A 25,747-nucleotide genomic window follows, 5' to 3' on the forward strand; every position below is an offset into this window, starting at 1 on the left:
TAATCATCTCCATCAACTTCACTTTGCTTCATCTTCCCTTTCCTCTTCTCGTTATGCTTAGCCCCCTTAACAATATTTGAAGCGGTCCCAATGTCACAAGGATTTCGCTCGTTCCCTTCACTAGTACTTGCATCAGTTGGCATCTTATTAAGATCAATGTCGATCTTATTTGGATTTCCTTGCTTTGCTTTATAGCTGACACACAATTGAGTTGACTGATGCTTCTTACAAAACCCTAGAAAATTTTGAACTTGCCTTGAGTTTCCAATGATCACTGGTGGACATTTTGATGAATTGATCAATCCAATAGGAAGGTAACTCAACTTCAAATCAGCATATGTTTCTTCAAAACCAAAATCCTCTATAACGCTTTTCTGTAACCCTTCCAGAGAAGACTTCAATTCCACAGCAAGTAACCTTCCCCCTTTCTTTTTATCAACATTAAAACTCCAACCTGAAGATACAACTAATTCCCAAACACCACATGAAGCATAGACATGAATCATGGTAGAAATAATGTGAAAATTTTGTGAAAATTCTGTGAACAATCAATGGAATATAGAAGACGGCGAAGAAGGTTGCCAAGATTTTTTTTGTCGCTTTTTTTGTTCCTTTTTCGTTTTTTTTTAAATCGATTTTTAAAAAAAATATAAAAGTGAATATTCTCAAATATTTTGTTTCCATATTTTTAGGAACTGATTTTTTATCCGTATAATACAACTAATATGTAGAAATCAGTTTCTACAGTTTTTTAGAATTATAGTAATGTTTAGAATTTGATTTCTACATGTTTTAGATTTATAGTAAATCTGTAGAAGTCGGTTTATACATGTTTTAGAATTAGATTAATGTGTAGATTTCGATTTCTAAGAATTTTAGAATGGTGGGTTAAGCGCGGAATGTGTATTCTACATATTTGTAGAATACTCCTATTTACGTAGATCACGTATTCTAAACATTGTAGATTCAATGAAAAAAGTAGATTTCGTTTTCTACTTCGTAGAATGTCATTTCTACTTTTTTTAGAACATAATCTGAAATTTATAATTTTAACTTTTTTATAACTAGAAAATATACCATTAAGTTCATATAGGTATTTTAACAAATGTTACTATTTTTCCAAAAAAATTTTGTCTGTAAAACTATTTATTAAAATTATTTTCATAAATATTAAAAGGTATTATAGGAAAATATGACACAAAATATAGATTATTCTAAAGGGACATAGTTACTATTTTTTTAATCTAAAAAATAGTTTTCCCTTTTTTTTTTGAGAAAGATTTTACTTTTAACTTGGTACTCTACGAAGAAGTGTGAAACTTTATCGAAATCTATTCCCTTGCATTGATTATTTCGTTTGGTTTGTTGAATGTTTTTTTTTAAGTTAAATTCGGATCTATTAAAGACAGAGACTTAACTTTTTAGTGGATTACAAATAGACCTTTTCTTGAGCGTTCAAATGAGCCGAAAGCAATAGTTCATATCCGTGTGACCAGCGAAGTTTGAACCAGGGTTCACCGTATTAAATTTATTTTCTCAAGCGCCACCAGACTACCACCACTCTTCGTCAAAGTTTTCTGCGCAGATTGATCCATTTTAATACATTGGTTTCTTGCAATGAGCCTTTTTTTATTTTACATTGATGAGCTTTGGTTCTTAGTTCTTACTGATTTGTGGTATGCGTCAGAAATGTAGAATCGAAGTGCATAGTTTAATCCCCCTTCAAGATAACTTTTAAAATCCATTTTTTTTTACCAAAAAAACATGTTCCTAAATTCAAAACACTAAAATTAGTTGATTAATTTTACAAAATCGAATTATCATGTGGATTAAGCTTTGAAAGTTATTAGTCGGTCGGAAATTTAAGTGGTCGGAAATTTAAGTTTTCCTGTCCGGAAAAGGAATAAAAAAGACAGAGACATGTGAACGGACAGATGTGTTAAATTCCTACGTGCCTTAAGTTAAAACCAAGAATCCAATCCTCCTTTACTTTAAAAAGAGAAGTCACTTTAGTGATTTTTGCTGAGGTGACACTCATATAGAACTTCTCAGGAAAAACGTTATAATTCTATTGGCTGGTTTTTTTTGAATTTTTCTTTTTCATTTATTTTAATCAATCGCTTATGTAGACAAACCCAAAACTATTGTCAATTTCGTTAAGCCCATATATAGCTAGGGGATAATAATTATCGATTTAGTTTAGCCTTGGGTACCGGTTCGGGTCGGGTATTTCAGATTTTCGGATATTTCAGTATAGAGGTATAGAACCCGTTCGAGTATTTCTATACTTCGAGTCGGGTTCGGGTATTTTTAGTTCGGATTCGGTTATCTCGGATCTGGTTCGGATATTTAGATTTTGAAAAAAAAATAAAATTTTCATTTCTCAAGTTTCTTATATTTAAAAATATAACTTTCAGTTAACTATTTTTTTTATTTTTAATAGATTGAATAGTTAATAGATTTGGACATAACATTTTAAAACTAAAAAGACATTAATTTAGTTATTTTTTTTAAATTTCGGATGTAACTTTTTGTTAATTTTTTAAATAAAAAACTTGACATGCATTTTAAGTGAGTAGCAAATCATTTTTTTCGTAATTGTATGTATTTCATATGAACTTAAAGTATGTGTAGTATCAATATAAATATTTTATATAAAATGAGAGATGTAAACTAAAAATATAAGGTTAATTATACATATGTTCGGTTATTTTCGGATATCCATTCGGGCTCGGGTATTATCCGTTCGGGTTCGCGTATCCAATCTCTCCTTATTCAATACCCGTTTGCGTATTTTGCTACTTCGGTTCGGATTTCAGTTCGGGTTTTTCGGATCGGGTTCGGGTGCCACTTCGGATATCGGGTAAAGTGCCCACCCCTACTAATTAGGTTGTTTGTTTTTAATAACTTACCTTTCTAATATGGATTACTTGCGCAAGTTAAAATCATTAAATATGCAAATAACTTATTGACAAAATTTGTTTTTAATAACTTACCTTTCTAATATAGATTATTTGTGCAAGTTGAAATCATTAAATATGCAAATCATTTATTCACAATATGGATTACTTGCGCAAGTTGAAATCATTAAAAACTTTCCTTATTATTCAAACGGTAAACTTGTGCATGTTGATATCATATTTATTATATTGCTTACAAAATATTTTAATGTTTCTAATTAGGTTGTTTGTTTTTAATAACTTACCTTTCTAATATGGATTACTTGCGCAAGTTAAAATCATATCATATGCAAATAATTTTTTGACAATACACATTTAATATATTTCTTTAAACGATTTTATTATTTATTGTGCAAAATATTAAAATCATTAATATGAGAATAAATCGACTGTATATATATAGGAGATACCCAAGGTCTTAAAATACAAACATTCTCTTTTCATTCTTTAAAGTATTATTCACAAATCTCTCCTCTCATACTATTAAGGTATTACGACAATGCTGCTTGTGTGCTAAGAAAAATGTGTTTACACGAAAAGGCTCCTCATCTTTAGAACCCTGAACTCAACTCTTTGTGTCTTGTCTCCAAAAAGCATGTCTGGTCTATCTTTTCCATGTGTTGAATACTGGTAACGACAATATGGTCTTCCTTTTTTTATATGTAGACCAGGTCGTGAGAGCGATAGTGATCCAGAAAACCTTGATTGAACATGCTGAGAAGCTTCGCGAAGTTAAAGCAGTTCTTGAAGAGGTTCTTTAGTACTTTCTCTCTCTTTGGTGAATATTGTCCGGGAAAGTATTACATAGTATCATTTAGTAATACTATCTTATATCATATTTTTTTGTTGAATATACTATCTTATAAGTATGCTAGCATTATGCATTTTTTATTTAATTCATGAGATCATTTTCTCACAGCAGAGAACTTTTTGGAATGGCGCAGGGAGAAAATTTTTCAGGGATATACAGGAAGGTTCAACTGAAGCCGCTGAAGTGGGATGGTGAAGGCGAAGAATAAAGACCTGTAGAGGCTCTTATGATTCTTAAATACGACGGTGTTCTAACTCACGCTGGTAGAAAACAGGTGTTTACATACTCTACCATTTAACTTGTCATTGTTATATATATATATATATATATATGTTTTCCAAATATGGAAGAATTGTTTAACTTATTGACGTTTAACATCACTTGCCATATAATCTAACGAATATTACAAATAACAATTTATGGAAACTATTCTCGAAATTATTGAAAGACTAATAATGTTTTATTTATTACTTTTAATATTTATAACCTATAAAATAAATTGAACGAAAATTTATATAACATAATTATAATAGTGTTATCCTCTACTTGATGAACTGTGTTCGAATATAATTATATAATAACTATTTTAAATATTACAAAATCCAAAAATGTTTATTAATATTATTTTTAAATTATTTATCGTTGTTTAAAGAATAAATTTATCATAATTTTAAAATAATTTATAAAATGCTTACAAAATGCAAGACAAACTTTCACTTTCAAGAGTTAAGTCGAGATCTGGATTAAAAATCCTAATAACTGGTAAAGAAGGGAAGCCGAAGACAAAAACATTGAATGTTGTCTACAAACAAATTTTTCAGAATATTCCGTAGTCACGGTACGTAATTTTAATCTACTTTTTTTCAAATACAAATTTTAAAATATATAAACTATTACAATTATTTATTTTTTGTATTTGCCAGATGGGTTGTGATGAGTTAGGAGACCGATGACGGTATGTCAATTTAATATTATTTCATGTTCAATAAAATTTAGAAATTTATAAATCTATCAAATAATGTTAACCCGTCAAATTGCTTACAAAATTTATTTAATTTTGTGCACGTTTCAGTTGAATTTGCTTTCTTTATCGAGAAATGTACTTCAAAATTTATATTATTTATGGATAATATTTTGATTTTTTTATATTTTCTTTTAATATGTCTACATAAATGTTTGTTTATTATTTATGGAAAAATAATATAATAAAGAATTACGACACATATACAATCCTCCTATACATTAAAAGAGAAGTCATTTTAGTGATTTCTGCTGACATGACATTAATATAGAGCTTCTCAGAAAAATTGTTATAATTCTATTGGTCGATTTTTTTGAATTTTATTTTTCATTTATTTTAATCAATCGCTTATGTAGACAAGCCCAAAACTATTGTCGATTTCGTTAAGCCCATATATAGCTAGGGGATAATAATTATCGATTTAGTTTAGCATTGGACAAGATTTAGAACTAAGACAAATATTAAAAAAATTTCTTATTATTCAAACAGTAAACTTGCGCATGTTGATATCATATTAATTACATTTGCTTAGAAAATATAATAATGTTTCTAATTAGTAGGGGTGGGCGTTCGGGTACCCGTTCGGGTTCGGGTCGGGTATTTTGGATTTTCGAGTATTTCGGTATAGAGGTGTAGAACCCGTTCGGGTATTTCTGTACTTCGGGTCGGGTTCGGGTATTTTTAGTTTGGATTCGGTTATTTCAGATCGGGTTAGGATATTTAGATTTTGAAAAAAAAATTAAAATTTTCATTTCTCAAGTTTCTTATATTTAAAAATATAACTTTCAGTTAACTAATTTTTTATTTTTAATAGATTGAATGGTTAATAGATTTAGACATAAAAATTTAAAACTAAAAAGGCATTAATTTAGTTATTTTTTAAAAAAATTTGGATGTAATTTTTTGTTAAATTTTTAAATAAAAAACTTGACATGCATTTTCGGATCGGGTTTGGGTGCCACTTCGGATATCGGGTAAAGTGCCCACCTTTCTAATATGGATTACTTGCGCAAGTTGAAATCATTAGATATGCAAATAACTTATTGACAAAATTTGTTTTTAATAACTTACCTTTCTAATATAGATTACTTGCGCAAGTTGAAATCATTAAATATGAAATTTAATCATTCACAATATGGATTACTTGCGCAAGTTGAAATCATTAAATATTATCGATTTAGTTTACCCTTGGGCAAGATTTAGAATTAAGATAAATATTAAAAACTTTCCTTATTATTCAAACAGTAAACTTGCGCATGTTGATATCATATTTATTACATTGCTTACAAAATATTTTAATGTTTCTATTTCGGTTGTTTGTTTTTAATAACTTACCTTTCTAATATGGATTACTTGCACAAGTTAAAATCATATCATATGCAAATCATTTTTTGACAATACATATTTAATATCTTTTTTTAAACGATTTCATTATTTATTGTGCAAAATATTGTGCGTCATTAATATGAGAAATAAATCGACTGTATATATATATGAGACACCCTAGGTCTTAAAATACAAACATTCTCTTTCCATTCTTTAAAGTATTATTCACAAATCTCTCCTCTCATACTATTAAGGTATTACGACGATGTTGCTTGTGTGCTAAGAAAAATGTGTTTAGACGCAAAGGCTCCTCATCTTTCATCGACTCCGCCACCCACTTTGCCTTGGAAGTATTATATGCTACTTGATGAATCGACTCTGCCACCCACTTTCATCGACTCTGCCACCCACTTTACCTTGAAAGTATTATAGAAAGATTAATAATGTTTTATTTATTACTTTTAATATTTATAAACTATAAAATACAATGAACGAAATTTTATATAAGATAATTATAATAGTTTTATACTCTACTTGATGAATTATGTTCGAATATAATTATATAATAACTATTTTAAATATTACAAAATCCAAAAATGTTTATTAATATTATTTTTAAATTATTTATCGTTATTTAAAGAATATATTTATCATAATTTTAAAATAATTTATAAAATGCTTACAAAATGCAAGGCAAACTTTCACTTTCAAGAGTTAAATCGAGATCTGGATTAAAAATCCTAATAACTGGTAAAGAAGGGAAGCCGCAGACAAAAATATTGAATGTTGTCTACAAATAAGTTTTTCAGAATATTTCATAGTCACGGTACGTAATTTTAATCTACTTTTTTTTCAAATACAAATTTTAAAATGAATAAACTGTTGCAATTATTTACTTTTTGTATTTGCTAGATGGGTTGTGATGAGTTAGGAGACCGATGACAGTATGTCAATTTAATATTATTTCATGTTCAATAAAATTTAGAAATTTATATATCTATCAAATAATGTTAACCCGTCAAATTGCTTACAAAATTTATTTAATTTTTTGCAAGTTTCTAATTGAATTTGCTTTCTTTATCGAAAAATGTACTTCATAATTTATATTATTTATGGATAATATTTTAATTTTTATTATATTTTCTTTTAATATGTCTACATAAATGTTTGTTTATTATTTATGGAAAAATAATATTATTCACCTAAAATAAAAAATTACGAAACATATACAATACAATTCTAATTAATGATAATATAAAATCTGTTACTTCTAAAACTATACACTATTTATTCTATTTTTTGAATGAAAGTATCTTCATAAACACACAAAATATTTTGTGACGTTGCAATTGTACATACACACAATATCTACCTTTTCATACTGACGTTACTGTGTTTTCTCTCGTGAGGTACGGACGGAGAGAGAACACACGGTGCGGAGCGATCACCTAGTTTTAATTACTATGCCAACTTGTCACCACAATTATTAATTACTTTTCCATGCAAAATTCTGGAAATTTAATAATGACATTGGATGCGAAATAAATGCCTTTTTCCATCATAAATTAATTACATAAATAAATACTTTTATAAACTCAGATCTCTGTTTGTATCTACTACTCCACCAGATTTGACTTCAAGGTCGGTCTCCTAGCTCAAAAAGCTTATCTTACAGTGTCACTAACTCCAGATAATCTTAAGGCCAAAAAAAAGACTCGGTACTCTTGGCTTTAAGACACCATTAAAGCCCAAGAATCAGGTTCTCTCTCACAAAAAAAGAATCAAGAATCTCTGAGTAACGAAACAGAGATTAAAGAACTTAGATCCGATATAGGAGAAGCTCTTGAGGGAGCTACAAACAATGGCAGGATTCACTATGAGCTTGAATCTATTTCTACTAGTAGCCATGGTAGCTACCAACATCCTCTCCCTCTACCACCTCTCCTCCACCACCAACTTCTTCCAGTCCGCCGCCAAATTCTCCCCCTCCTCCGTCCCCACAGTCCCCGACCACCTCCTCCGTCAGCTTCACACGATCCGCGCCGCCATCAACCACCTCACAAACCACAGTCCAGACAAATCGACTTCAACCGCCTCCTCCACCGTCTCCTCCTCCTCCGCGCCGCCGAAAGATCTCCTCCTCTACTCCAAGCTCTCCCCCATAGCTTCCGCTTGCCACAACTACCCCGACCTGCTCCACGAGTACATGAACTACACTCCTTTCTCTCTCTGCCCCTCCGACGCCGATCTCGCCGAGAAGCTCATCCTCCGCGGCTGCCACCCTCTCCCTCGCCGCCGTTGCTTCTCCCGCACGCCAAGGGTTACAGATTCAAAGCCTGATTCTCATGTTATCTGGTCTTACTACTCATCCTGCAAGACGTTCGATTGCTTGGCGGTGAAGTTCCCCGGCGCAGGCTTCGACCTCTCCGCCGAGAAGTCCAAATCTCAGTTCTCCGCGTACAAGTCCGAGCTCGATCTCCCGATCACGCAGCTCCTCCAGATCGCTAAATCTGCAAACTCCGTCCTCCGCCTCGGGATCGACGTCGGCGGTGGGACGGGATCCTTCGCGGCGGCGATGAAGGCGCGCAACGTCACCGTCGTGACCACGACGATGAACTTCAACGCGCCGTACAGCGAGGCGGTGGCGCTGAGGGGGCTCGTGCCGCTTCACGTGCCTCTCCAGCAGCGGCTTCCGGTTTTTGACGGCGTGGTGGATTTGGTTCGGTGTGGGAGGGCTGTGAACCGGTGGATTCCGGTTACGGTTATGGAGTTTTTCTTGTTTGATTTGGACCGGGTTTTGAGAGGTGGTGGTTATCTTTGGTTGGATCGGTTCTTTAGCAAGAAGGTTGATCTTGAGAATGTGTATGGGCCGATGATCGGGAAGTTGGGATACAAGAAGGTGAAATGGGCGGTGGCGAATAAGGTGGATTCGAAGCATGGTGAAGTTTTCTTGACGGCTTTGCTTCAGAAACCTGTTGCAAGATGATGAACAATCTTTTCTGAGGTACATTAGATGTTTTGTACTATGTTCAAGTATGCATAAAGTGGCAATAAGTATGTTGATGTGTGCTTTTGTTGCTTAGAACAGTGCATCTTATGTTGGGACTTTGTCTTTAGTTTACTTCCAAACAAGGGATGCGAGATTCTACTTAGGTTCTACAAGAAGTTTGAGACATTCAATCAAAGAAATTGTAGCAATCAAGAAGTTATATAGCCTTAGATTCTGTAGCATTTTTCTGAAGTGTCTCAATCAGAAAAGGAATTTCTTAGCGACCGGTTTGTGTATTGTCACAATAAGTGAAACTGCTCTTAGCCATTTACCTGCTTGCTTCTAAACGGTGTTTCTCTGTTTCTGGTTTCAAGTCTGATCCAAAGCTGTGGGTTGTTATGCAGGGCACTTTCGTCGAGTCTCAGAACGTGTATGTTTGTAGCAAACAGCTTACTGTTGTTGAAGATTTGGGAAACAAGATTCTTGGAACAATTATAGATATGAAGCTTTTTCCAGCTGTAAGCACAGAAGCAACAATGTGTTAATTTCTGCAAAACAAGTAGTCATTTTAATGCCAAGTTTCTGAATCTATTGTTGTTAGAGGGACTGATCAAGTTATACATAATTTATGAATTCCTTCTGTCAACTTATATATGCATTCATATTATTTGTAAGATGGTGTTCTTTGTCCACGGCAGACTGCAGTTGCAGATATTAGAATGATTTTAAGAATTTTGCGGATTGAGTTCAATCTCCTGAAAGCTGTTTAATAAATTTTCATGACGTTTTAAAGTGCTAAGAACGTATATACTTCTTCTTGGCCATACTTAGGGATGTTAACTACAGGGTTAGGGCTCAGCCCTCTTTTGTTTATTATAAGCCCAACCCTATTTTAACCCAACCCTATTTTGACCCTATTATAATCAAGGGTTAGGGCTGGTACCAGGGTTAACTCATTTAATTGAAAAAAATATTTCATTTATTTTTGTTCTTAAATTTTAAAGATAAAACTAGAAAAATTAAGATATCATATGATTCTTTCCTCCAATTTGTTGAGCATCAAAATCAAAAGTTTTCCTCCCAAAATCGCAAAATCGAGTTTTTGCTCCACAACTAAGAATAAAATTTTTCCGTCAAAAAAAAATTGTGCTTTTTTCCGCCAAAACCTAATTTGAGTTTTCCACCAAAACCACAAAATCAAGTTTTCCCGCCAAAACCGCAAAATCGAGTTTTCCCGCAAAAACAGCAAAAACCGCAAAATCGAGTTTTCCTGTCAAAACCGGCAAATCAAGTTTTCCCGCCAAAACTGTAAAATCGCGTTTTCCCGCCAAAACAGCAAAATCAAGTTTTCCGCCGAAACCGGCAAATCGGGTTTTCCCGCAGAAACCGTAAAATCTAGTTTTTCCGCCAAAACCGCAAAATCGAGTTTTCCCGCCAAAACCGCAAAATCGAGTTTTCCCGCCAAAACCACAAAAACGAGTTTTTCCGCCGAAACCGGCAAATCGAGTTTTTCCGCCGAAACCGGCAAATCGAGTTTTTCCGCCGAAACCGGCAAATCGAGTTTTCCCGCCAAAAACTACAAAATCGTGTTTTCCCGCCGAAACAGCAAAAACGAGTTTTCCGCCGAAACCGACAAATCAGGTTTTCCCGCCAAAACTGCAAAATCGAGTTTTTCCGCTGAAACCGCAAAATCGAGTTTTTCCGCCAAAACTAAAACCGCAATATCGAGTTTTCCCTACAAAACCGGCAAATCGAGTTTTCCCGCCAAAACCGTGAAATTGAGTTTTACGGGTTTTCCAAAAAACTTAATTTAATTTTACGTTTTCACGGGAAAATTCGATTTTGAGGTTTTGGCGAAAAACTCGATTTTGATTTTTTGGCGGGAAAACTCGATTTCGAAGTTTTGACGAAAAACTCGATTTTGCGTTTTTGGAAGGAAAACTCGATTTTGTTGTTTTAGTTGAAAACTCGATTTTGCGGTTTCGACGGAAAATTTCGTTGTTCAGTTTTTGGCGAGAAAACTCTACTTTAAGTTTTTTTTGATGAAAAACATTATTAAATATTGTATAATAGTTGTGTGAATCAAAATAAAAGGGTTAGAATTTAAACCCTGGTCCTATTAGGGCCAACCCTATTTAAACCCTGTTTAAAAAATGAGGGTTAGGGTTACAAATGGGTTTGCAGGGTTAGGGCTAACCCTGTCACGTTGAGCCCATATTAACATCCCTAGCCATACTCTCTAGCCAAGCCAACAAGACCCTGGCCTAAGCCTAAACATGAACCTGAATCCTATAGTGACTTGCTTACCTTTCAAGTCTTGTTACTGTGTCTTGCGTCACATGTGAGCACTTTTCAGCGAGCAAATGCTCAAATAAGATGAGTTCGCACTCTCCGTTCACCTAATATGTACTGTATACAAATCCAAACAAATTCATTCACGCCCCAATCATTGAACTATATGGGGTAAATTAACTACTTACAAAAGTTGACTATCAAATATAAGAATTTAAATCTATGTACAAAAGTTTGGTACCAAATATATAAGAGTTTTAAGTCTACGAGGATTAAAATATAGACTTAAAACTTTCTTCTTTCTTAGAAGATCTTCCATTTCTAGCTAGTTGATCTGAGCAGCAAATGAAGTCATTCTCGGTCAAACCACCTGTTGCAGGAGAATCAGATATCAACTTATTCGCCACTTTAAAGTATACCAAAAGTATGATCAGCGATCAGAAAGATATTGAAAGACGTTTTCAGGCACTTAATCAGATTTCATATCTTTATATCAACAACCACAGACCATGATTCTCACCTATGGCATGTGTCCATACATCGATCTTCACATTATTCCAGCCTACCAGAAGCAAATCTGGGTGATGATGACCTGTAATAGTAAACATATACTGTCCTCACGCTATCTCTTTTTTCTTTTTCCAAATCTTTTTTCAAAAGGGTCACAGAGAATGTGTGATGAGTTGCTGATTATATATATACCTTCCCATTCAGCGATTTTAGCTACGCGATTGAAGAAGCCTAGTCCTTTTGTAAAACTTTTCACTAACCATGACGGATGCAGCTTTAATGTACCATTGTCATTAGCCAATAGCCATATCCCATCCAGCAACCTGTGTGAAAGGAATAATTCAGGAGTAAGCATACAACAAGCTTTACCTGCCATTAGTGATAAGTTGCAAAATATTATAATACCTTTTGAAGTAGTTCTTGAGCACTCTGTTCAGTCATGGGACGCTGATCCTTAGTGTTTGCATGGCACACACTTTTTGGTTGTTTTTTATAAGTGCAGCAAGATGGAAATGATAGCAACAATCTCCAGGACTTTAAACCATCAAGAGACACAACATAACCAGAAAAAGTTATAGTTTCGTGCGGGAAAGCAGAAAACTACTTTAGCTGAATCTGATGATGTAACTTTTATCTTTCCATCAAGGTAACACACAATGGAAAAAGTGACGGGTCGTTGGAAACATGTTTTTTTCTTGCTCGTCATCATCTTTACCATGGCTGGCTCAATACTATTAGGGGTCCTATGACAAATTTTTTTTTTTTACCTTCTAAAATTTATATGCAGATAATATTTTAAAATTTTAATAAGTGATATTTTGTATATTTTGTAATGAAAATAAAATTATATATATATCAAATAATTTTGGACTCTTTTCAATTTTAATTATTATATTTATAATCTTTTATATATAAAAATATAGATTTATAAAAAAATTTAGACTCCTAATTATTATTATCCGGAGAAACACAGATTTAGGTTCTGGGCGGTCGCACCGCTTGTTTCCACCGGCCCTGATCTTTCCCTTAATTCACCACAGACTTATCTAACAAATGGAGATGAGAAGAAGATTTTATTTTTTATTTTTTAAATTTTTATTTTTTCGAGAAGAAGATAAAAAGACTTTTCTAGTAAAACAGAGGTTTGTGATATCATTTTTTGGTTCAACTGGATGTTCACATACATCAAAAAGTACCAACAAAATGTTGAAAAGACTTAGCCATTTAGTAACATAAGAAAATCTGATCAAATATCGAATGTACATCTGTAATTACTAATTAGTAATAACATATACTAATGTATAATCATAAGTTAACGGTTAATGTTGTAATAAGTTAAAACCTACGGGGCCAATGTGTAAAATCGTGTTTCTGAAAAGCTACTATTGAATTTGGTTTTTAAAGCACTTATTTTTTTTGTTTCCTGGAAAGTTTTAAACTTTAAAGCAAATTCTTGAAGATTCCTCTTCATTTTTATTAACTCTCAGTGTTGGATTTGGCATCTGACAGCAGAGACAAGTGATTGTATGGTGAGATTTTCTTCCGTTTTATTCCAACTTTCTCTGTAGGGAACTCGAATTGTTTTAGGGCTGTGAGCACTTCTTCTTCGAGATTATGCCCCCAAGTTAAAGAGTTTGCATTGAATTGATTTTCTTATAGATTCATTGACCCTACAGTTTTGTAATTGACGCTGTGTTGAAGTAAATTTGTTACTTGCATGTAATTTATAGTATTGGAAGCTATAATTTGCAGTTTTGATGTTGTTGTTGCGGTTCGTTTGGACGAAAAGGACTCTTTTTTTTCTCTCCTCAAGAATTTGTTTTCCCATGTTCAGATCTTTGTATCATTCTATGAGCTTTGGTTCTCTTAGATTTGTCATATGTGTTAAGAGACCAAGTGCATGTTTAAATCCCTCTGGTAAAAAACATTGATCCTAAGAAACTTCTCAAGTTTATGTCTTTTAGATTTAAAAATGGAACTGTGTGTTACACATAGAAGTTATTATTTGTAATAAGTTGCAGTTTGAGCTCTGTGATTCAGCTCTTGTTTCCTGTTTTCTTGTGGTCTTTTCGCTCTTAGTTGAAGCTACTCGTTAGCCAGTGATACTCCCTTTGTGTTAAAACTACATCCAAAGTTTTCATCTTTTTGGGAAAGAACATTGGTGCTGATGCGCATGATTTTCACTCCCTTGTTCTTGATGCAGGCAGTGGAGCTTGCTAGTGTTTTTCTCTATTGAATAACCATGGGAGAAAATGGGGACAAACACTCAGGCTCACAAGAGAGTAACACCAAGAAGCCTGAGAGTAAAAACCATTCAGGCGTCCCCAAGAGTGATCTTTGGACCGATGGGCTTATCTGCGCCTTTGAGTTCATCCGAGGAGCCAAAAAGCATGTTCACTTGAAGCAAGAAGATGGACACACCAGAGTTACTACTCACTCCGAGCTTAACCACAACCCTTTTGTTGATTCGTCTGCAGCCGATGTTCCAAGGTCAAGGTCAGCATCTTCCTTGAATTTCATAGATGACCACGTGCTTCCAGCAGCACAAGCCGAGAGATACGAGGGAAGCCGCTGGGTGCCTATCGGCTGGGCTAGAATATCCGAGCTAGTTCAAACGGTGCAAGTGAACGCGGAGTGGCCTAGTTTGGAGCTGATAGACGATGAAGAGGATGTCCCCGTCACAGACTTAGCGGCTCCTTATTGGGAACGACCAGGTGGTCCCACGTGGTGGTGCCATATGGCTGCTGGACACTCTTCCGTCGAGGCGTGGCTCAGGAACGCTACGTGGTTGCATCCTGCGATTAGTCTTGCGCTGAGGGATGAGAGTAAGCTGATAAGCGAACGGATGAGACACCTTCTATACGAGGTTCCGGTTAGGGTAGCTGGAGGTTTGTTGTTTGAGCTGTTGGGGCAATCGGTTGGTGATCCTGTGATCAGTGAGGATGATGTTCCCGTTGTTTTTCGGTCTTGGCAAGCTAAGAACTTCTTGGTGACTGTGATGCACGTGAAAGGGAATGTATCAAGCACCAATGTGCTAGGTGTCACTGAAGTAGAGGTTCGTTCATAAGCTGTCAAAATTATTATACTTCATAAGATTCTTTACACTTAATATAACACATGCATGCAAAATGGATAGGAGCTGCTTTATGCAGGAGGTTATAATGTGCCAAGAACGGTTCATGAAGTAATAGCACACTTGGCTTGCCGTCTTTCTCGATGGGATGATAGGTGGGAACATTTTTTTTTTTTTGGTTTAGCGTTACTGGGACCAAGATGACTTGAGTATCTTATCTAATAGGATCTTTTTGTTGTCTTTGATTGATGATACTATAGGCTGTTCCGTAAATCCATATTTGGTGCAGCAGATGAAATTGAACTGAAGTTTATGAACAGGTTCTTACAAGATACATATTCTTTTGTTTGGGGTAGTTAACGATATTCATGTTTTAACTAATAGAGATGATTTTTTCTTGTTGTTAGGAGAAACCATGAGGATGTAAATCTCTTCAGTATCATTCTCAATCAAGAGATAAGAAAATTATCAAGACAGGTAAGCCTCAGTTTCAGTTAAATGGAAGACGACCGATCTTGTGTTTGAAAGGCCTTTCTGTTGTGAAACCGAACCGAACTGTGGCTAGGAATGTGAAAGTCTTTGTTTTCTCATGACAGGTCATCAGAGTGAAGTGGTCACTACACGCAAGAGAGGAGATAATCTTTGAGCTAGTCCAGCACCTGAGGGGAAACGTAGCTCGCCAATTGTTGGAAGGTTTGAGGAAAAACACAAGGGAAATGCTGGAGGAACAAGAAGCAGTCCGTGGACGTTTATTTACAATTCAAGATGTCATGCAAAGCAGTGTCCGCGCTTGGTTACAGGTTTGTCCTTCCTTAACAAAATAAAACTTAACCATCTCATTAGCTTTGGCTGCTGATTTGTAAATCTCAGGACAAAAGTCTGAGAGTGAGCCATAACTTAGCCGTCTTTGGAGGATGCGGTCTTGTACTTACAATAATCGTGGGATTGTTTGGGATCAACGTGGATGGCATCCCCGGCGCACAGAACACTCCTTATGCCTTTGGTCTGTTCACACTGCTAATGATCATCATCGGAGCTGTTCTCATTGCGGTTGGCTTGGTGTACTTGGGGCTGAAAAAGCCCATCACGGAAGAACAAGTAGAGGTGAGGAAGCTGGAGCTGCAAGACGTGGTGAAGATATTTCAACACGAAGCAGAGACACACGCGCAAGTCAGGAGAAACAACCTCTCTCCCACCGCTGGAGATATTTTTGATGCTAACTATATTCTCATCCAGTAAAAACAAACTTCAATCGTTTCTCTTTGTTTTAATACGTATCAACTGTCACATCTTGTCTTGTTTCATTCATAAAAAGACAGAGAAACAAGTCTAAATCATTGAGAGAACATCTACATGCCGACATATTTTTAGCCAAAGATTACTACTACTACTACTACTACTCAGATCTCTGTTTGTAGCTATTGCATGATTTTAACTTTGGGGGTCTCCAAAGAGATTTGAGTTGAGGGGGTAAATGTAAAAAATAAAAGTTTCCGGTTGTATTTGTAAGAACTATAAAACACAAGGGGGAGAATATATATATAAAAACGATGAAGCGCGTCATAGAAAAGCTGTATTTGATTCCCTTTTGGAGCTGATCTGTGTTGGACTTGAGGCGCAAAACAGATTTGGCATCCAGAGGGAAAGAGAAGAAGACTGCTCCAATGGTGAGAATCTTTTATCTCGAATCTGCTAGGCTCCTTTTCAATTTTCTTTCGTTTTATCTTTGGACAAGTCTGAGTTTTTGTTATGGTTTAGGGAAATTTATCTTCGATCTCATTCGTAGAACTTGACCGTGAATGATTTGTTCTGTGCTTGATTGAAAGTTGGTTCCTTTGGATGAGATTGAATCTTTTTGTCACGGAGAAAGATTGAAACTTTGTGATTGTGGTGTTATTCAGGATTTGAACCAATAATGCTATATAGATTAGTTTTGAGCAATCATAGCTTTCTGTCATGTTAGCCCAAGTTCGAAAGTTAAAAACTTTGTCAGTTTATGTGTATAAATTCTTGCCTCTCTTTTGTTGCCTTGTGTGAAGGCTGATCCTGAACTAGAAGCTATTCGACAGAGGAGAATGCAAGAGCTCATGGCTCAGCATGGCACTGTAAGTCCTTTTAATTAACCTTTTTTTTTTCAAAAGAAAAAGAATTGCACTTTGTGGTGGCTTATTGTCAACCAAACCAAAAGCAGGGGAAGCAGGGGAGTCAGCAGAATCCAGATCAAGAGAGAGCACAGGAAGATGCTAAAAGGTTTGTATCTTTTTCTAGTTGAAAACAAATTGGGTTTTGAGCTAACACCTGTTCTCTGATTGGAACATATATGTTTAGGGAAGCTGATGAACGTAGACAAATGATGCTTAGTCAAATCTTGTCTTCCCAAGCCCGAGAGAGAAGTAAGTCCCAATCCCATCTAAAATGCTTTTGAGTTCAGTCTAGTTCCCTTGTGACTGTATATCTATATGTTAACATATCTCTTATTCTTCTTGTTTTGTTTCTATAGTTGCTCGAATTGCCCTGGTGAAACCTGAGAAAGCTAGAGGTGTAGAGGATGTTATTTTGAGGGCTGCTCAAATGGGACAGATTGTTGAGAAGGTAAGAATCCAATCCATTCACTTCTTAATTCTTATCACAAGGTTTCTACTCGGTTATTGAAATACTCTTATTTGTTTTTTTTTCTTCACAGGTTTCTGAGGAGCGACTTATAACGCTGCTGGAACAGATAAACAGCCAGACAACCAAACAGACAAAAGTCACGGTATGTACACACAAGCTACGATAAGCACAAAGCTCTTGCTCTTATCTTAACCGTCAAAATACCATTGAGTGTTAAGTTTTATCTTGGATGCGTTTACAGATCCAGAGGCGTCGTGGGGTGGACGACGATTAGGAAGAAGGAGAAGACTATGCTATGCTTTTGTATATCTGTGGAGATCTCACTGTTGAGTTGGTGAGTTCACTAAGATGTACTTAAAATGTCACTGTGAAATATGTTTATTATGAGGGAATCTTGATGATCTTCCAAGTGATTGGGATGAGATCATAAAAGTAATCTGAAACTGAAACTCTGCATTTTATCTTTATTTCCTTGACCAATACTCCAAGAACTCCAAACTTAATTTCAAGTTTCTTTGTTCTCTTTACATGTATATAATTTTCGTGGAGTTCATGCTTAAACAATCATAATTCTCCACCCATTGTTTCATTTCTCCACATAATAAGTTTCCAAAATAACAAAAATGGATGAATGATAGTGTATTACTACTGTTGTATATCGTTGTTTATTGATATACTAAATCGCCCTCAAAATATCAGTTAAACATGATCAATTATCAATTGATTCGATTCATCATTCATTGTGGAATACAAACTTGAGTTACAAGGAGAATTTAATTAGTCTGGTCTCAACTAAGAAATGAGACTAGTTTTTCACTCGGAGATCACTTTAATCTACAACCAAATTCCACTTTGAGAGACATGTTGATACTGAGTCCATGACCATGATCGGGGCTTTAAAACCATTATCTGGACTCCAATGTATATGCTGACACTGATACATTAACATGAGAAAGCTGCTAATGAATAAAAGATATAGTATTCATTGTTTTCTTCTTCTTATGCTCAACTTTGGTTTTGATGATGTTATAATTTCTTTTGCGAGTATAATGTTTTAGGTTGAAGTATGATTACATTTCAATTACAAAAAAAAAAAGGTATGAGTACATTTCTGCATAAGTTAAGATACTTTATAAATATGTTAAAAACTCAATTACCATTCTTATATTTTTTTCAAGTTTTATCTACTTTTTATTCATCTATCTCTAGCCAAGTGTTCTTATTTTTAAAGGATTGAGAGATCATCGAATCTTACACATGTCATTTCATGAGTGGATGCTTGAAAACTTACAAGATATCTTAAACACACAAATCAGCCGTGAGTTGAGTAAGGACCACTACTACCACGTAAGCAGACAAAAAAAAAATCTAAGCACCAAAAGATATGTCAAGAGCCAATAGAAACACTATAGGTCGATATTCTAAGATAAGACATTACTTCGACGTTGCATTATAAATACAGAAAAGCCTCATCTAACCCAAACCACCCATCTCTTGGCTCATAAACAACAACCAATAAACGTTTTATTTCGCTCAGCACTCAACCGCAATGGCCGCCTCAACAATGGCTCTCTCCTCCCCTGCCTTCGCCGGAAAGGCCGTCAAGCTTTCCCCAGCAGCATCAGAAGTCCTTGGAAGCGGCCGTGTGACAATGAGGAAGACCGTAGCCAAGCCAAAGGGCCCATCAGGCAGCCCATGGTACGGATCCGAGAGAGTCAAGTACTTGGGCCCATTCTCCGGCGAGCCACCGAGCTACCTTACCGGAGAGTTCCCCGGAGACTACGGATGGGACACCGCAGGTCTCTCAGCCGATCCCGAGACGTTCGCGAGGAACCGTGAGCTAGAAGTTATCCACTGCAGGTGGGCCATGCTCGGAGCCCTAGGCTGCGTCTTCCCGGAGCTGTTGGCCAGGAACGGAGTCAAGTTCGGAGAGGCGGTTTGGTTCAAGGCCGGTTCGCAGATCTTCAGCGAAGGAGGACTTGATTACTTGGGAAACCCTAGCTTGGTTCACGCTCAGAGCATCTTGGCTATTTGGGCTACTCAAGTGATCTTGATGGGAGCCGTTGAAGGTTACAGAGTCGCAGGAGATGGGCCGTTGGGAGAGGCCGAGGACTTGCTTTACCCAGGTGGCAGCTTTGACCCGTTGGGTTTGGCTACTGACCCAGAGGCCTTCGCGGAGTTGAAGGTGAAGGAGATCAAGAACGGAAGATTGGCTATGTTCTCTATGTTTGGATTCTTTGTTCAAGCTATTGTCACTGGTAAGGGACCTTTGGAGAATCTTGCTGACCATTTGGCTGATCCAGTTAACAACAATGCATGGGCCTTTGCTACCAACTTCGTTCCCGGAAAGTGAGCGATGTTTTATCTGTAATTTGCTTCAGTATTTGCTTCTTGTGCGAGTGTAAGAGGAGAAAGAGATGTTGTTTAGATGTAAAATTTGCAAGTATTTGTATGATTTACCATTAATCCAATAACTCTTTGTCTTATCAACTGTGTCGTAGAACTAAATGGAAATGGATTTATGTTTTTTTGTTATCATTCAACTGCAAAAGTTATTTCTACAAAACTGAACAATTTGATTGAACTATGTCACCACATGACTTGAGCAAATGCTAACTAATGCTATTGAATTAATCAAATGTTGCTTAATTAATATTCATTGACGCCAATACTGCAGCTAAGTACCTGAACACATATGACATTTGCCGCAGTTTCTATCCTTTTGCTTGTCTTGCAAGAATCGCAAGTCATCTTCTTTGGAGTCCTACCTTCCAATCTCTTGAATCAGCTTCTTCTATTGAACGTTCACGTCCGAGGAAGTTACAAAGCTTCCACACAACAAACAAACACCTTCAATGTGGTGATCTAAAGAGGTGAGGAGCCTGTCGTGTAATAGATAGGAAGCTTTATGAGCAAGCAAAGCAATGAGTCCCTTTCCATTTCACCAAACCGAATCCCACCACCTCGTCTCTTTCCCTTGAATGGCTAACGAGTTAGCTGATCCAATAGTCCTGTGGATCTAACCTGAAAGGGAGGATATATATATGACTTGGACAAAAGCTTGAAGATAAAAAACTTAGAATATGTTTGAGACCATGTGACGCAGTCTTTGGTAGTAAACACGCCCACATAACTATCTCACACTTGAGCTCCACTCCTAAATAGCCACTGTATAATCTCTCTGTCCCATAGTGTAACGGAATCATTTTTTCTTCAACATGGAACCAAGTTCATCAACAAGCAAACTGGATTTGCTCTCCTCTTCTCCGTTTGGTTTTTTTTACCGCGTCAGGAAACGGCGTTGCATCTACAAACTCTCAAGTCAAACTACCTCTCCCTTTACAATCCGATCGAGTGGAAAAGAAAATGAGTCACTTAGACTCCCACAAGGACCCTGGTAATGACTCATACCATATATGTAGTATATGATCCAAAGTTTCAAATATTCATAATTCCAAATCATGTTGTTATCCAGAAGCTAACATGCATGATTCTAATGTATATTCATAGCTAGTCAAATTGATCAATACAACCAACACATCCATAACACTGATATGCAATAAAACTAGTTCTTCATTCTCGACAATAATGTCTCGATCACTAGTTACTATCTGCCCGTTAGTATAAGATCTAGATTCAAATACTAATTTACATTAACTCGCACATCTATCTTTTATCATGCATCAAGTTAAGGTAAAAATGGTGAGCACCTATAGAAACTATAGTAGATTTAAGATGAAAATTTTTAGATAATATGAAAATTTAGAGGACACTTTTTGTTTTGTTCCACCCACTCATACTGAATATAGAAAATGAATCAATTTATAAACAAAGATTATTAACCAATTTTTTTTTTTTAAAAAAAAAGATTATTAACCAAAACTTTCTTTCATGCGGAACAAATGGAACTTTATTTCTTATGCTTCTACTGATATATGGTTTCTATAGAAGAATGCATAATCCCCTATATATTAATTGGAAAGCATTTGAAAAATTAGAAACTTAATTTTGTATTAATTAAAAAAAACCCCAAAGCTTAGGTGACACTCCAAATGCCTTCTAAATTTCATTTCAAAGAATTCTAGAGCATCTAATATAAAGTATAGTTTAATCTAATAGTCACATTAGTCCGTAATTATATAACACTAGAGAACATTATATTAACCAAAAATATAAGAAGTGTGTATTATTTCCTTAAATAAAAGCTACGGAATTACCTAATATGATTTACATATATATGGCAATTAATGATTATGAATAATAAAGATTTGATAACAATTTTTGCATCCTTCTTCATTTTTGTTTAAATTTATATTATTAAAAAAATTAAACAATCACATTAACCATATAATAAAAAAAATTAGATTTTTTCTTATATGTTATATTTTGAATTTTTTAAAATGACTTTAAATTACAAAAATGAGGAAACCTTATATGTTATATTTTTTTTAAACGACTTTAAAATACAAAAATGAGGATACCTTATATGTTATATTTTTCTTATATATTAGAATTTTCTTATATGTTATATTTTGAAAATTTTTAAAACGACTTTAAATTACAAAAATGTAAGTTTTATTTACGTAAACGACTAAAAACATTAAAATGACATGTATCAATTCGATGGTTGATTTGAAAGCTTTCAAACCATATGGAAGATAAAAGTCAAAATAATTTAACTGTGGAAACAATACTGTTTACTTTTTTCAAGAATGTGTTCGAGGGAAAAAATAAGGTTTTTATGTCATAATTTGTTTAATGTCCACTAGAGAACATTATATTAACCTAAAATATAAGAATTGTGTATTATTTCCTTAAATAAAAGCTACGGAATTACCTAATATGATTTACATATATATGAAAATTAATGATTATGAATAATAACGATTTGATAACAATTTTTGCATCCTTCTTCATTTTTGTTTAATTTTATATTATTAAAAAAAACAACCACATTAACCATATAACAAAAAAAAATTAGATTTTTTCTTATACGTTATATTTTCAATTTTTTAAAATGACTTTAAATTACAAAAATGAAGAAACCTTATATGTTATATTTTTTAAAAAAAAATGACTTTAAAAAACAAAAATGAGGACACCTTATATGTTATATTTTTCTTATATGTTAGATTTTTTCTTATATGTTATATTTTGAATTTTTTAAAACGATTTTAAATTACAAAAATGTAAGTTTTCCTTAAGTATACGACTAAAAACATTAAAATGGCATGTATCAGTTCGATGGTTGATTTGAAAGCTTTCAAAACCATATGTAAGATAAAAGTGAAAATAATTCAACTGTGAAAACAATACTGTTCACTTTTTCAAGAATATGTTAGAGGGAAAAAATAAGATTTTTATGTCATAATTTGTTTAATGTCCACTAGAGAACATTATATTAACCTAAAATATAAGAAGTGTGTATTATTTCCCTAAATAAAAGCTACGAAATTACCTAATATGATTTACATATATATGGCAATTAATGATTGTGAATAATAAAGATTTGATAACAATTTTTGCATCCTTCTTCATTTTGTTTAATTTTATATTATTAAAAAAATAAACAATCACATTAACCATATAATAAAAAAAATTAATTTTTTTCTTATATGTTATATTTTGAATTTTTTAAAATGACTTTAAATTACAAAAATGAGGAAACCATATATGTTATATTTTTTAAAAACGACTTTAAAATACAAAAATGAGGACACCTTATATGTTATATTTTTCTTATATGTTATATTTTTCTTATATGTTATATTTTGAATTTTTTAAAACGACTTTAAATTACAAAAATGTAAGTTTTCCTTAAGTATACGACTAAAAACATTAAAATGACATGTATCAATTCGATGGTTGATTTGAAAGCTTTCAAAACCATATGGAAGATAAAAGTTAAAATAATTCAACTGTGAAAACAATACTGTTCACTTTTGTCAAGAATGTGTTCGAGAGAAAAAATAAGGTTTTTATGTTATAATTTGTTTAATGTCCAATCCGATCAACCCATGATGTATTAATTATACTTTTGTTCCATCATTTTTAATAAAAACTGATTTGATCCATCGGAAAGAAATTATATAATAACAACAAAAAATATTGTATATATATAAATAAAATTATCAAATATATAAAAAAAATTATCGATAATATATAGAAATAAAATCACCCTGCGCAAGGCGCAAGTCTTATCCTAGTTCTATCTTATTTCATTTATCTAGTTATACAACCATTTTGCATCCATAGTCCAAAACGATCCTATGATCTTAGCTAGTAAATGTGGAATCCATTTATAGTTACGTTTTGGTGGACCAAAACATTATACATGTTTAGACCATATGATTAATCAACTCTGCTTTTATTTGAAAGTTGATTCCTATGGCTGTCAACTTGCAAGAATGTAATTTAATATTTTAGCAAACTTTACAAAGTAATCCTCCAGATCAACTTATCCACCTAGTATTTACTATAGAGTCATCTGATTAACTTAATTGAGTGTATTTAGAAAATAATATCTTTAGCTTTCAACTTATTTGTGTATGATGATATGATGGTTAGAATGTAAACATTGAAATCATCTTCTTCACCTTAAAATATACTAATATTAATAAAGTTTGAAATCTAATTAGGTGGTTTAAGTTCAAAAAGAAAAAACTCCTAGATGGAGAAAAAATGACAAGCTTCATTTAAACCATCTTAAACACTTCTATATTCATTCTCATATGATGGTAGAATTGTCGGCTGTAGAATCGTCTATGTAACATTTTTCATCGTTGTAATAGCATAATTAATCAGACGTTAAAAAAAAAACACTTCTATATTTATCTCGATATTTTCGAAATAGAAAAATTGTTGTAGAGATATGTTTCAATGTATGTTTCTATAATAAAATTCTTTTATTTTTAGGAAAAAAATATAAATAAATATTATTTTCATCTCTAAATATAAAACAAAATTGCATTTCTTTATAAATAAATAGAATAAATCTATTATAGAAGCATACATCGGAGTAAAACCACTTATATAATAGAGTTTTCTATATTCGAGGAAAATATAAAGATGTATATTGCAGATGCTCTAGTATATTATATTTTTTATGGTTTGTGAAGTATAACGTAAAATAAATATGCATATATAAAGTACATATAAAACTATGGAATCTTCCTAAAATTTTTAAATAAAGCAACTAAAATCATTGAAAAACTTTCGATTAACTCGTGCTATGCATGTTAAGGTTGCATTGCACCACTATATGAAATTTGTTATTGTTATGGTTCCATATATAGTGGTTGTACTTGTATCCAACTAATACGTGCTCACTACTCAGTATCCAATATCATCGTAAGTTTAGGCTTCTTTTTGGCGTTAAAAAATGGTTTCACTTTTTTGCCGGAATCTCAAACATTGTATATAGTCATTTTCAACAATAATTAAATCCGAGTGGTTGAATATCTACTAGACACTCATTTACCACTACGGCAACAACTCGTTGGTAAATAAGTTTAGGCTTTTTAAGCCCCATAAACAAAGAGATGATTTCTGTTTTTCAGAGATGCATTCTTCGATTGTCAAGTGTTGAAGGATGTTAATTCAGTGTTGTTATTTTTGGGACTAATTCTTGGGGTGTTGTTTTCTAGGTCATTTTACCGTAGTTAAAAGTGTGATTGATATAAATTGACAACTAAAACAAATCATTGATGTACGAGTTTTAACTGTCACACCGTTGTGAATTGCAATAACTTGAATGATACTAAATTGTAAAGACATCTCCAACTTTTGTTCTATTTTTTACTTTAAAATATAATAAAATAGAATATAAAATAAAAAAATACTCCAATTTTAATCTATTTTTCACTAATAGAATAAAAGAAAGATTTACTTCTATAAGTGGAGTAATCTACTTTTTTGTTCATTACTCTATTATGGAGTGAATAGAATTAGATCATTTTGATTTGATATTCTATTTTACTCTATTTTAAAAGACAAAAAAATGGAGTTTTACATCTGAGATGCTCCGACATGCTAACAGCTATACATTACAATAAATTGAATGATGTTAATCACCAAGCATGCTTTTGCTTGTGTCTAAACACAAATTGTCAAAGAATTTGGCTTAAGGTCGTTTTGGTTTCATCAAAACAAT

At 33.7% G+C, this 25,747-nt stretch overlaps 4 protein-coding genes across 6 annotated transcripts; all 4 read left to right on the forward strand.

The window, feature by feature from the left end:
* The first annotated feature begins 7,726 nt into the window (after positions 1–7,726).
* On the forward strand, positions 7,727–9,781 carry BNAC03G76030D (probable methyltransferase At1g29790). The gene is made up of 2 exons (XM_013801383.3): positions 7,727–9,122; positions 9,512–9,781. Exon 1 carries the CDS (start codon positions 7,980–7,982, stop codon positions 9,102–9,104), a length of 1,125 nt encoding a protein of 374 aa, XP_013656837.1. The 5' UTR covers positions 7,727–7,979; the 3' UTR covers positions 9,105–9,122; positions 9,512–9,781.
* On the forward strand, positions 9,183–18,122 carry LOC106361607 (DNA-binding protein DDB_G0278111-like). Of its 3 annotated transcripts, XM_048750284.1 has the most exons (8): positions 9,183–9,192; positions 16,577–16,649; positions 17,022–17,087; positions 17,171–17,232; positions 17,311–17,375; positions 17,483–17,574; positions 17,666–17,737; positions 17,837–18,122. In XM_048750284.1, the coding sequence occupies exons 2-8, from the start codon at positions 16,647–16,649 to the stop codon at positions 17,867–17,869; spliced, it is 393 nt and encodes a 130-aa protein (XP_048606241.1). In that variant the 5' UTR covers positions 9,183–9,192; positions 16,577–16,646; the 3' UTR covers positions 17,870–18,122. The 3 variants fall into 3 exon arrangements, with proteins under 3 accessions (XP_048606241.1, XP_013656833.1, XP_013656834.1); XM_013801379.3 differs by lacking the exon at positions 9,183–9,192 and having other exon boundaries at positions 16,411–16,649; XM_013801380.3 differs by lacking the exon at positions 9,183–9,192 and having other exon boundaries at positions 16,411–16,649; positions 17,174–17,232.
* Positions 13,294–16,358, forward strand: LOC106375961. The gene is made up of 7 exons (XM_013815991.3): positions 13,294–13,438; positions 14,113–14,964; positions 15,046–15,137; positions 15,243–15,302; positions 15,390–15,459; positions 15,579–15,782; positions 15,853–16,358. Exons 2-7 carry the CDS (start codon positions 14,152–14,154, stop codon positions 16,219–16,221), a joined length of 1,608 nt encoding a protein of 535 aa, XP_013671445.1. The 5' UTR covers positions 13,294–13,438; positions 14,113–14,151; the 3' UTR covers positions 16,222–16,358.
* Positions 18,123–19,144: 1,022 nt separating the features above from the next.
* LOC106375960 (chlorophyll a-b binding protein 1, chloroplastic) lies at positions 19,145–19,948 on the forward strand. Its single transcript, NM_001315642.1, is given in 1 exon segment — positions 19,145–19,948. A coding segment is annotated over 1 exon segment (804 nt).
* Positions 19,949–25,747: the final 5,799 nt, after the last annotated feature.

This window comes from Brassica napus, chromosome C3 (assembly GCF_020379485.1).
Source record: "Brassica napus cultivar Da-Ae chromosome C3, Da-Ae, whole genome shotgun sequence".
Classification (NCBI taxonomy): domain Eukaryota; kingdom Viridiplantae; phylum Streptophyta; class Magnoliopsida; order Brassicales; family Brassicaceae; genus Brassica; species Brassica napus.

Excerpts from the sequence above, each read along its gene's own strand:
- BNAC03G76030D (XM_013801383.3), top strand. The coding sequence starts at position 7,980 with ATGGCAGGATTCACTATGAGCTTGAATCTATTTCTACTAGTAGCCATG.
- LOC106375961 (XM_013815991.3), top strand. The coding sequence starts at position 14,152 with ATGGGAGAAAATGGGGACAAACACTCAGGCTCACAAGAGAGTAACACC. Across the intron at positions 15,138-15,242 it reads CTTTCTCGATGGGATGATAG|GCTGTTCCGTAAATCCATAT; the intron begins GTGGGAACATTT and ends ATGATACTATAG. Across the intron at positions 15,460-15,578 it reads TAAGAAAATTATCAAGACAG|GTCATCAGAGTGAAGTGGTC; the intron begins GTAAGCCTCAGT and ends TTCTCATGACAG.
- LOC106361607 (XM_048750284.1), top strand. Across the intron at positions 17,233-17,310 it reads GCACAGGAAGATGCTAAAAG|GGAAGCTGATGAACGTAGAC; the intron begins GTTTGTATCTTT and ends ATATATGTTTAG. Across the intron at positions 17,376-17,482 it reads TTCCCAAGCCCGAGAGAGAA|TTGCTCGAATTGCCCTGGTG; the intron begins GTAAGTCCCAAT and ends TTGTTTCTATAG.